Below are 12,398 nucleotides of genomic sequence, written 5' to 3' on the forward strand. Positions count from 1 at the left end.
TTCGATGAACTGGCTCTTCCTTGTGGGGCCAGTAGCTGATTTTCCTTCTTCTGTGTTTCCTAGTGTTTTATCCAGCTTAGTTTTAAACATTATAATTCAGTTTCTTCTGGTTCCCTGGAGAGACAGTTCCACTGTAGTAACAGGAAAAATTTGCCTCAATGTTCTTCCTCAATGTTTTTCCCTGTCAGAATTCTGTCTTCTTTCTCATTAATACTGTGATTAATTCCTTACTTGCATCTTTCTAACTCATCTGGTGGATGAATATTATGGAAAGGTTTCTGTGCAAACCTTAAAAGTCTCTTGAATGGAAAAAAAAGGAAACAAGACTGTTTCAAAACCTTTGTGAAGCTGGACTCCAGTGACAATCTTTCAAAGTCAACTTTATTAAGGAAATTAGTGGAAAGTAGAGATTTTTGTTAAACTTCATTCACCAGAGTTTAAAGAAGAGTTCTGCCTTCAGTCACCATGGTCTTCTGTGTCATATATGCACATTATATAGTTCCTGACTTTTTTGAGGTTGAGCTTTCCAGTCATGTCACCGTTATCTGGGAGTATCTGCATGTTTTCTGAATTTAGCTCTTATCTTTTACAGCTATTTTGAAAGATCCTTTACCACGGATTGTTTGCCTCTTAGAAATTTATTTTCTTTATCAGGTGGTAACAGCTGAGGAGTAAAAGTAATGTCACATAATCCAGAAAATTTTCTAAAAGAGCTATTTAGTTATGGGAGATAATATTGCTTCTATCAGTTTGTTTCTGCCTAAACTTATGACACCTAGTACAGAAATGAGTTCAGAAAGAAAACTTTTTCCTTAGGGTCATGTAGTGTTATAAATGTTGAAAATGTTGGACTTAAGATGCATTTGAAATGCATCTTAATTTCATTTAGTGGAAGCTCCAGGACTGTTTGGTGGTTAAACTCTTAATGCAGACCACAGTTAAGGACTTGGTGTTTATTGTTACACATTGTTATACATGTTCCAGCTCCAGCCTTGCTAATTTATGTACTGTATTGAGAGTAGAAATGAAAGGATCTTACCCATATTTGAGGGAAGAATCCAAGTTTCAGTTGCTGACTTCAGCTGTTGTGTCTTACAAGTCATGAAGAAACGTGCTCTTTTATTTAATAAAGAGAAATGTCAGCGGTGGTCACTTTACATCCTTTTACCAGTCCATGTAGGATGGTTCTGTGCATTAAACCAGGTAATATTCTAGCTGACTGAAGTCCTCTAAAACAATCTCAAAGTAGTGAAGAATTTTCTTACTGGGTTTCAGGATTAGGTTATATCTGCAATAAGCACAATTCAGAACTTTCCTAAATCCAGCTGAAAGCTGTTGTATAAATTTTGAGGGATTATCATGGTTTCAATGAAAGTACTTGTTGCACAAAGCACTTGTCACAAATCTGAGTTCCCCTAGAAAATCATAAAGCTGTTTCTCTCTTTTAAATATTGAACACCTTGTTGCAACAAGTCCCTCCATCTGTCACTATAGCTAAGCCTGCTGGACCAACACTACCTGTGAGGACAGGAATGTCATATGGGACACCAACAGCTTTTGCAACTCCAGAGTATTATGGTAAGCATATTACAAACAGTTCTGTTTTCTTTTTTTCTTTTTTTTTTTTTAATTAACATTAAGGTTTCCATTTTCTTTTGCTTCCCTTCCCTAAATTATATTGATGCATTAGGTGTTTAATATAAGAAGCATTCAGTTTGGGGTGATTCTGATTTCTTTTATGCCACTTAGCAACTTTTTTAATTTGACTGAGCTAATCTAGCTGTCTTCTGATACACATCTTAATAACTGAGAACATTACAACCCTTCCATTTCCTATAAATCCATACATGCTTAGTAAGTTTTTCAATACTCTTCAGTGGCAATTTAGGTCTGTGCAGGGAGTAGATAAGGAACCTTCTTTTCCTGCAAATTTCTTTTTGCACAGGACATAAATTCAAACTGTTATTTGACAGTGATTGATTTGTACTCATCATGGATGTGACATCCTCCTAGGTATCTGATTAAGCTGCCACCGTTTAAATGGGGAAAAAGGTAATAGAGTACACATAGTGGTTAATTGGTAATTTGCCCTTTATAAAATTGGGAGTTGATTACAAGTCCAAACCTAAGTCTCTTTGAAGTGGCATCCAGTAATGCATTTGGAGGAGGATGTGCTTAGAATTTTTGAGCCCAGATATGCAGCTCTAAGTGTATTGCCATAAATTATGCTGTTTCTAATTTTCCTGGATGTATTGTAATACTGAAATTCTTGTCTCCTTAAAGTGATCATGAACTCACTGTGACCCTTCGTGCTCAGTAAAGCAAGTTGGATGCTAGACTGATTTATTTATAAATGCTTACTGTGAATGTATCGTGCTTTGTTTGTTGAGGTCCATTATAGTATTTGCATCTAAAAGAAGATTCTGTTCATTGTAATGGCTAATTAATACAACACTGATGTCATGAATCCTGACTGCTTTAGCACATTTTTATTCAGTGCATTTGCCTTCAATCTCCTTCAAATTTTGTGGAAGTTGTACACTCTGGAGACAGAATTTGTGATTCCCTTGTTATTATTTTTAGAGAAGTTAATGTGCCAATGTAATAGTGCTATATGTTCTAGGAACATGAAACAAGCTCCAAGCTAAACAGCAAGTACAGTGCAAAAAAATACTTTTAAAAGGTCTAAAAAACATTTTACATATGCTACATGAACTGAATCCAGCAGCAGTCATGAAGTCTGTCATTTTGATTATGGCTATGTTTACAGTAGCAGGTAAGTACGAGATTTACTTAGCACCACAGCTAAAATGGAGTCACTAAAATGAAACAACAGATCTGGCAGCAAAGGTCTGCCATGGAAGACCTTTATTGTGATTTAAAATGCCAAAGGAACTGTGAAATGCTGCAGTTCTAACAGCAAAGCTTCGAATTAATTGCAAATTATAACTGTTTCCCACAGTTGATGCAACTGTCTTCAGCTCAAGTCCTACATCAGAAACAGATTCTTCAGGCAAACCAAGGTACCAAGGTAGGATATTAATAGCTATGGTATTTTTATTTGGGGGAGTATATGAAGACTGACCTATCTTCCTTTAAAATTATTTTGTTTGGTTATCCAAAGGCCAAAATTTTGTTTGATTCTGTGTCACTTCAGTGACAGATGAAAGAGCACAAACCATCAGCATTTTCTTGACTAAATTTTACTTTTATTTTCTTCCCTGCTACCACCTCTTAGTTTACAGTTTTGTTCACAAACATGCTGTAGCTCTTCATGTGGGCTTGCACATGTGTTTGACATACAGAATATCTACCCATCATATATCCCTCACCTCTTTTCCAGCCTGTAGTCAAGTTATTGCTGTTGCAATAATCTAGAGAGTTCAGCAAGTTGAGATAAAAGGAAAAAGTGCTTTTGTATGAAAATATTTTTCAGGGTTTTTTTCTTGTTCTGGTAAAAGACACCACATTTCTGAAGATACCTTCTTTCTTGAAAGAGCTTATTATTTACCTCCAACAAAAGTTTTAGTCTTAGAACTAGAGTGTTTGTCTTCAGTAATCTTTCTAATTTTGATGCAGAGTACAAGGCATTTGCCTCAGAAAGTTTGTTCCAAGATTTGGTGCTGTGCCACTGAAAATGGTTAAGATTTTGACAGTCGCTTTAGAAACTGCAAGTTTCATTAAGTGAGTTTAATGACTTTGGACTAAACTTGTCAATCCTTCTGGTGAAACAAAGTGTATGGGACATTTTTGTATTAACATGCTTCACAAAAGTTGCAGGTGTAATTAGAGTGTCATTTTACTATAGAAGAAATAAAGTTAATTGTCCTATTTTGTGATTAATTCTTTCAAGCAGTGTCTATCACCCGCTAATACCATCAAAGTGATATTTCCTCAGTGTTGCCAATGAGAGGGGGTTGAAGGCAGTGATTGCAGGTCTAACAGCAGTAAATAAAAACTTTTTAAAAGCAGCTTAAAATTGAATATATGGGTTTTATTCTGAAACATTTGTGTTTGACTTGTGCAGACTTTTACTTGGTGCCCTGAGATGGATGTTGTGAACTAGGTGAAATGGCATTGACATTTTGCAAAAACACTCTGTTGAATAACAGCTCTTTCCTATTGCTCTTAGCTCCCCATGTCAAGTACATGAAGAAAGATGATGATGTGCCTTGCTCTATCACAAGCTCTCTTGAACATTTTCCTCAAGAAGAAGCTGGAAGCAAGGAAGAACCCACTCGTCCTCCACAAAATCCTCCAACCAATCTCACAGTGGTGACAGTTGAGGGCTGTCCAACCTTTGTCATATTGGACTGGGAAAAACCAGACAATGACACTGTTACAGGTTGGTTCGATTTCTTTCCTTCATTGTATGATAGTGTAGTACTTCCAGTTTAATTTACTTTTTTGGCATTTAAAAAATACTTTAATCTCAGCAGATTGAAGGACCTCGGTGCTTTTATTTTGTGCTACTGTGAATTCCAGTGTGGATAAGAAAATGCTACTAGATTAGAACAAGATCATTTGTGTCAGTGTCAGCAATGACACAAAAAGATATTTAAGTATGACTCTATATCTTCTAATTTCTGGCTTCTCCCTGTACAGGATCTGGTAAGATCTTGTCAAGAAGGTCCAACAGTGCAACAGCAGTCTATTATATAGATGCACACACATAATGCAGACATCTTTCTTGACTGGCAGATGTCATTTAACAGTGGGCCAGACACAAAAAAACCTTACATCCATCTAATAAGTCAGCAGAAATTTGTCAGCATAATACTTGCAGTACCCACCATAGGGTCAACAAGTTCTCTATGCTGAAAGAATCTGTTTTTTTTTTTCATTTCTAAGGCAAGGGTTTTGTATTGAGAATTAATGCATGTGAGTCATGCAGGAATCACTACATAGGCAGGTAAACATGCAAGATGGGCTTCCTAATTTTTCCGCTGTCTTCTGTATTCAATACTAGCTTACAAAAATTAAACATTGAAGTTAGTTAATAACTCAGTTAATGAACTCATCCAAGGACACTTTCTGAATTTAAAAGAAGGCATTGAGTCCCATTTTCTGAAAACAGTGATTGCTTCATATTGGCACCAGTGTGCCATTACTTGTTTAGACAGACTTAAATCAATTTTTCTGTCATCTCTTTTTATTTTTGTATTTTATACATGTTTTTCCAATCATCTAATTTAGGCATCGCATCTTTTTTTTTTTTGAGAAATACACTGTTTCAGATAGAACTGTGAAAACAGAAAACATAATTTGTTGCATGTGTTTTTTTTAAATGGTTACTTTGCTTAACCTTAGCTGTGTATAAGGGGTTTCACTGGGTATGCCTAAAAACAAAACTGTGCTTCAGTAACAGAAAGGTCTGACAAATAATAACCAAAACAGTGATCCATCTCACCTCCTTGTTTTTGTAAAGGCTGCAAATGTCAGGAACCAAAAGCATTTTGCTCATTCTCTGTTACTCCTGTTGTGTTGCCACAGAAATGTAGGGCAGGCAGTTTGTTGCCTTGTGCACTGAGTAACAAGCAGGTACTGGATGTGCTCAGCAGTTCTTTTTACGTATGAGCTCATACACATTTTTGCTGCATTTTGTTTTCCAACTTGAATGAGTTAAAAAAGTCCAAATCACACATTGACGTGGGGTTGGCAGAAGTCACTTATTCATTCACTATCCGGACACACCTAAGGCAGTGGATATCCACCATATCTCCCATGCTTCTTAATAAATATAATTTCTCTAATGAGGTTTAATCAGCACAAATAAGTGCTTTTGCATGTGTTTTTTTTTCTCCATGGTTCACTCAGCCCTTGATGGCTAGATAGGAAAATGTCTTTGTTTCCAAAGAGGAAACACATAGAGAGGAAACAGTTATGTTTTAGACAAATATATACTAATCATCAATACTAATATCATTACACTGGGATCACACTTGAACAAACAATCTAAAGTAAAAGTCCTCTACTTACTTTCCCCTCTCCCATCTTTTCTGAGACACCTATTCCTGCAGGTCCATAAGTTTGATTTTAAAAGGTAGAGGCTGATTTGTTGCTGTTCATGGGTGATTGGTGGAAGAGAGAGGACTTCTGAAAATGGAAATTTTTAAATCGTTATTGGTATTAATTTTTTTTCTTCAGGCTGACTTTCTGACATGCATGTTGCTCTGTATATGCTCTAAATAACTGAATCTACTGCAAGGTAAAGAGAGAAAGATGTGTAAGAGGTCCCTTTTGAAACTATACCAGTAAACCTAAAATTCACACGTACATACACGTATATAATTGCTTAGATTGGATTGCTGGGGTTTAGAAGCTTGTAATTTTAGAACATAATTTTTTAGAGCTGCTTTGTGCTTCCACTTAATTGTAATTTACTGCAGTGGGTTTGACAGCTGATTTTTGCATAAAAGAATGCATAGGAAACCATAGTTGCACAATTGAGTTCAAAATTGGGTCAATTTGTGTACCCTAATTGTGCGTGTGTAAGTCTGGCCTGGCTCTCTTGCCAAGTCCAAACTGTCTCCTCCCCCCTCCCACTCTCTCAAGCAAGGAAAAAAAACCGAACCACAGAAAAACCAAAGGAAGTCCAAACAAAAACGGGATTATATCAAAAATATATATTTACATATATTCACAATTATATATATAATTTGAATATATTATACACACAGTAGGGAACTCCCGAGGGGAAAAAAAGAAAAAAAGGAGGGGGAAACAAGGATAAAAAAACCTAAAACCAAATACCCTCCAAATATACACCACTAGTAGAGGGCTAGCGAACAAACAAATAAAAAAAACGGATTAAATACTCCCCTGAAGGAGACAGCAGAACCATGTGAAGCACCAGCCAACTGCCCACACCTCCCAAAGGGACCAGAGATAATGGCAGGTCGGAGCAGGCAGGTCTTGGCCTATAGAAGCAAAGATCATCTGCAGAGAGACCTGGCGCCTTCAGCCACCAGAAGAGAGAAGAGCACGAGCTCTCTTGTCTCTACCTTATTTATACGCTGTGTTAAGCTAAAGGATGATATGGAATACTTCCTTAGATTTCTGACCCCCGTTGCTAAGGAAGGCCTAAAAAATCCAAAAGCCAACCCACCACACTCATTCATATATACATCTTCTACATTTATTTAGGAGTGAGGATCTGAGAGTCCAGCAGCAATTAGGACAGCTTTTCCTTTTAAAAACTGAATCCTATTGCAGGTGTTTTGTCTTTCTGTGTTGACAATAAATACATCTCCTTGCATCACTAAAAAGATTTAGTAAAAAAAGAAAAAGCCATACATCTTGCTAGCATTTAGTTAAAAACAAGAAAATTAATAGAACCATTACGAAAAAAACGGAAAGGATGTAGTTTTCTAGAGGTTCTGTAGCTGTTGATAGGTGGCCTCTGTTCTCACAGTATAGTACCTACTTTATTCGTTGTTCTGTAGATCTAAATGCTCATTGCAAATGTTCTTTGAAAACATCCTTCTTTAGTAGCTTAGCAGTAGCAAAGCTGCATGTGATATCACAGAGAGGTTTAAGGAAGGGAAAAGGAAGGGGCTGATGAGGTTGGGAATTTCTTTGCATAGAGAGGAAAATTAACATTATACTTAATGTTTTTCTTAGAAGACGGTGTTATAAGTTGGGACAGTTTTCTGCTAGAGACAAACTATGTCTTGGACTGGGCTAGGATTGAAAAAGTATCTTCTTCCCAAACATCTATTGTTAATTCCCTGCTCAGAGAATGGTTTGTGCTTGATGATACATCTGAGTGAGATGAAAAGAAAGTAGTGATACTCTAAAAATAATCTAAATACAGAAATAAAATTATGCAAAATTATTTCATTCTAAACTAGCAGATTCCCTAAGTGCAAAAATTCAAGTTAGTTGGGCAGTTTCCTTTGTAAATCTTAAAAAGATAGGTCTTATTTTAAGTTAATCAAGGTTTAAGAATTTAGAAACTGCACTTTAAACTTTGATACAGTTTCATTCAAACTACAGAATTTTTATACTTTTGTTTCAGATTTCATCATGAGTGTACCATTGGGCAAAGATGAGATGATGAGTATCCTCTGTCCCATAACTGAACTATGAGAAAGGATGAGAGGCTGGGCACACAACAATCTGGAACTAGATCTATCTTAATCATTTTAGCATATTAATGTCCAGACAGGTACACACAAGTTGTCTTTTCAGCCTATTAGGCAGCAAGAGTGGAAATCAGATGATAAAAGAGAGAGCAGTGAAAAAGCTCAAGTAAGAGACGTTACTTAAACAAAATTTTCTTTACTGTAATTTTCCAGAGTATGAGGTTGTGTCAACTGAAAATGGAGGAAGTGATGGTGAAAAGGAGAAATCAATTATCACTACAAATCAAACCCATTCTACTGTGGAAAACCTAAAACCTGACACAAGGTAATTAAATAATATAATTTTCTAAGTCAGTGAAACTAATTTAGACTGTCAGCTGTCTGCCACTTCAGATGAAAATATGTATGTATATAAGACCCAATTGGTTTTACTGCTGTTCTGATAGAAAAAAAATGTACGGTTTGGTTTCGCTTTCTTTTAAGTTAACAGATAAGACAGATAAGAGGAATCTTTCGGAAATTTCTGACAGTATTTGTAGTCTGGACAAACTGTTGAAGTGACCTGTTGTAGCAGAAAGACTAACAGTCAAGTGTAAGGAAATTACCTTGGAGTGTCCTGTATATGTTGTTTTCTTATAGTGTTTCAAAGCAGCTGGCAAATTTAAAATGGGTCAGTGAATTCCAACTGATTGTGTGCCTCCCAAGGCACTAGTCAAATTAAGTATTATCATTCTTCAAATACCATATCTCATTAAAAAATTATCTTCTTTTTGTGGTAAAATTCAAAGCGGGGAAGAAAACCACTTGTCTTTTGTTGCATTCCTTATTGATTGCGTCAGAAAATTAATGAATGACACGTTGGGGTTTTTCCTGTAAGACTATTTGTTTGGCTTTGGTAACTGGATGTTTCTGTTTCAAATAAACTGCTTTTTTCTATTATTATCCCTAAATTGGTAACACAGCACAAAATTCTGCGTAGAACCCATGTTGAACCTTTATTTTTAGGCAATGTGTGGTGTAATCTGGGGTGTTGGTTCTTAGCTCACGTACTTGTGACCAGCAGCTCCTAGGAGAAGGAATGAGGAACTAATTCAGAAAGTAGAGGGCAACAGAAGAGAATTGGAAAAATAAAGGTTAAGGGAAACTGTGACACCCCGAAAGAGCTTCTTTGACAGAGTCCAAAAGATGGGCTCATAAGATGGGCTAGAATTGCTGTGTTTTGCTTCAGGAATGTCTCTGTTATTTCTTAAAGGCATGTAGCTTGTGGAAAGAGTGAACTGCAGTGATGTTGTTCTGTCTTGTTAAGAGGCAACTAGGATATGTTACCAATATATGGCTTGGGCACCAAGTATTGGTTTTCTCGAGCAAAACAATGTGTTTCTGGAGTAGTGACTAAGAAAGGCAGTAGGTGCTGGCTGTGCTGCTTGTGTTTTCATTTCAGTTCTGCTTTGAAATAATACAGTTGCATCTTTGAAAAGAGCTCTGTGTTATTAAGCAGATTCTCTTTCATTACACACTCAAACTCTTTGTGTCACATATGGTGGCAGAGGTGGGATGGATTTGGTTAAGTGTAGAAAAGACATGGAAGCAAAGAAAAGCCCTTGATGCTGAGAACAATGTCCAGGTGACCGTAAGAGAAAAGCTTTTTAGACTGCTCTTTGTTCAGAAAGGAAGCAAGATGGAGGCAGGCAGATCCACTGGAAAGGTCACAAGAAAGGCAGGAGCTATGGAGAGGCAGATAACATGGTTTCAATTATTTATGGTTCTGTCAATCCTGAGAGAACGCTTTCAGGTTTTGGTAAGCAAGAGCAGACCAAAGACCATGGAGTACAGCTGTCTTTTGAAGTGTGGATTTTGTTACAAGGAGCTAGATAGGAAATCAGTAATGACTGATGGAGGATGACTTAAGATATAAAGGAATAACTTTTCCTGAAGAGGGAGTGGCTATTATTCCCCAACCTCAAAAGGGACAGACAGTGAAAGTCTTTCTGGATTCAGGAGGCCATTGCCTAGAATTGAAAACCTTTGATATAAATCACAGTGATGTGTGTCCCTCAAATCTCACTGGATTTAAGGATATAAAATCCTCAGAGTGGCTCTGTTCAATTAAACTCCCATTCCAAGCAAAATGCATATTTCCTAATCCTGAGGACACCTTGAGAGCTTTGGCAGAAGCACAAAGAGTTACTGTTACCATTTGAATTCAGGCTGACTGGCCCACTAAATTCAGGAAAAATGAGAAAGTACTTATGACAGCTGGCATCACATAGATAGCATCAGTTCTGCAAGGAATGTCATGTGTCTCCTGTCTATCAGGATATGATTGCTCACTAGATGAAGAAAATGGACCTGTGGGCAAAACTGAAAAGAGAAGGAAGAAAGACAAATAAACACAGCTCAATAAATTAATTATCAGAGTCCTTGAAATGTCTACAAATTCATTAAGTAATACATTAAGACTGGGAAGTAGACTTTTCCATAACTAGCCTTAAAGGAAAGAACTGTATAAGAGGTGGAGCTAGAAAAGAAACTTGGAAGAGAAATAGAAATCCCTCTTGCAAGTGATCAAAATTTATAATACCGGCAGCAAGGATATGGAAAGAGAGATGCTCAGTAGAAAACTGTGGATTAACTGGGGAGAACCTCTTGACCTTAAAACACTTTGGAGAAACTGACAAGTTGAATTTGAGAGCTGTTTTTTCCAGCTTTTCTGAAACCATCAGTGAGGCCGTGTAAATCCTCTATGCTGCTCTGAAGGTCCGGTGTTTTCAGAGCTGAAGACATTTCAGGACAGATCTAAACCAGACAGACCTAAATGAAGAGTTCCTAAAAAGGAATAAAAATGTTTTTGAATGTGGTATCTCAGTCTTTGTGGGTAGATCTAAACCAGAAAGACCCTATAGCAGCAAGTCAGTTCAAGCCTGTCATTCTGCAGATGTACATTCTTGAAGAGCAGTACATGACAAAAGTCTGCAGTCACAGTGGCCAAGGTCTATCATCCTGTTCAGGTAAATCACGTAGGATATGTTAGTGTCTGGACCAGAAGCTAAAGAGTTAATCGCCCACATCCAGCAGGAGGGAAGCAAGACAACTTTTCAGTGTGAAAGAGGCAGAACAAGCAGCAGTGAAAAAATGGATGCATCTGAGCCTGCCAGGTCATGCTGTTTGTTTGCTTTTCTCTTCTGCATTCTTCATTCAAATAAGTCATTCTGCTACACCTCTGGGAAGCTCTGCAGTAAGACAGACACCCTTCTTCATTGGTGCTGGCCTTTTGACAAGGCAGCTTTTAAAGATTAGGAGCTAATGGCCAGACTTTGAATATTTCAGGAATTTGGACAGTGTTAGGGAGGCAACAGTGAGAGACTCTTACAGTCTCTCATCAAAATTGCATGTGTGACTGTGGCTGTCAGTAAGTCCAAACATAGAAGTTAAATGGGATGAGGATTACCATGTAGTATTCTGTGTGTTCATTTAGCTGTCTGAAAAATGACTAGATCTAGAAAAAATACACTGGCTGAAAAAGGAGTTCTGACTTTGTTATCAAGTATTTAGTTTTTACAGACTCCTACAATGGTAATATAGAAATGAAAATGGACTTTCATAGACATACAACAACTTGTGAAGGTTACTTTTAAACAAATAAAGTTGTATATATTATGGCAGTTTGTCGTCTTTCTGTCTTATATGTGCCAGCTTTATGTGTTCTCAGTGACTGGACTGCGAGACATTGATATTCTGAAATGAAAGTGAAATAGTGATCTGAAAAGCTTTCTAACTGTGAGGACATATGCCTTTAAATAAATGTGGGGCACAGTCAGCTGCTTTCCAATGCAACTGACTGATTTCTTCTAAAAGAAAGGTTTTTAAAGCTCCTGTACAATGTGATTTTGTTGGAGCACTGAGATCCATATGTTTTTTGCCCAAGGAAAGGCACATCGTATCCATGCCATTTTCCCACAGTAAGGCATGTCTGACAGTTGACAACACTACATTAGTTTAGAGGATTTTTCCTTATAGGATGAATATGTTGTCCTCTTTTTCAGCTACAAAATTGCCAAATATGGTGATCATAGGATTTCACTATCACACCTTAGAAGACTTATGATAGTTTAAGTAACCTGGAAAATTCAGATCTTGAAATCCACTATTTGGTTTGTCAGACTTCTTGAAACTGGTACTCTTTCTAAGCTGTTGTCTAGGTTCAGTCTAGAATTCTGTTTAACTTCATCAGATAATTTTGATTTTGACTATAACCTTTACCTGAAATCTCTCATAGTGTGGTTATGCTATAAAAGCTAGACAACTATCTGT

At 36.9% G+C, this 12,398-nt stretch overlaps 1 protein-coding gene across 1 annotated transcript in view; it reads left to right on the top strand.

The window, feature by feature from the left end:
• The window catches only part of ABI3BP (ABI family member 3 binding protein), a gene marked incomplete at its 5' end in the record, with an annotated part of 58,714 nt that overhangs the window by 30,575 nt on the left and 15,741 nt on the right, over positions 1-12,398 (top strand). Inside the window, 4 exons of the mRNA XM_027653626.1 lie at positions 1,495-1,578; positions 2,963-3,031; positions 4,133-4,345; positions 8,301-8,412. Coding sequence (XP_027509427.1) covers positions 1,495-1,578; positions 2,963-3,031; positions 4,133-4,345; positions 8,301-8,412 — 478 coding nt within the window. The remainder of the gene's footprint in view (positions 1-1,494; positions 1,579-2,962; positions 3,032-4,132; positions 4,346-8,300; positions 8,413-12,398) is intronic.

Source organism: Corapipo altera, unplaced genomic scaffold (assembly GCF_003945725.1).
Source record: "Corapipo altera isolate COAL_440 unplaced genomic scaffold, ASM394572v1 61, whole genome shotgun sequence".
In the NCBI taxonomy this organism is placed as follows: domain Eukaryota; kingdom Metazoa; phylum Chordata; class Aves; order Passeriformes; family Pipridae; genus Corapipo; species Corapipo altera.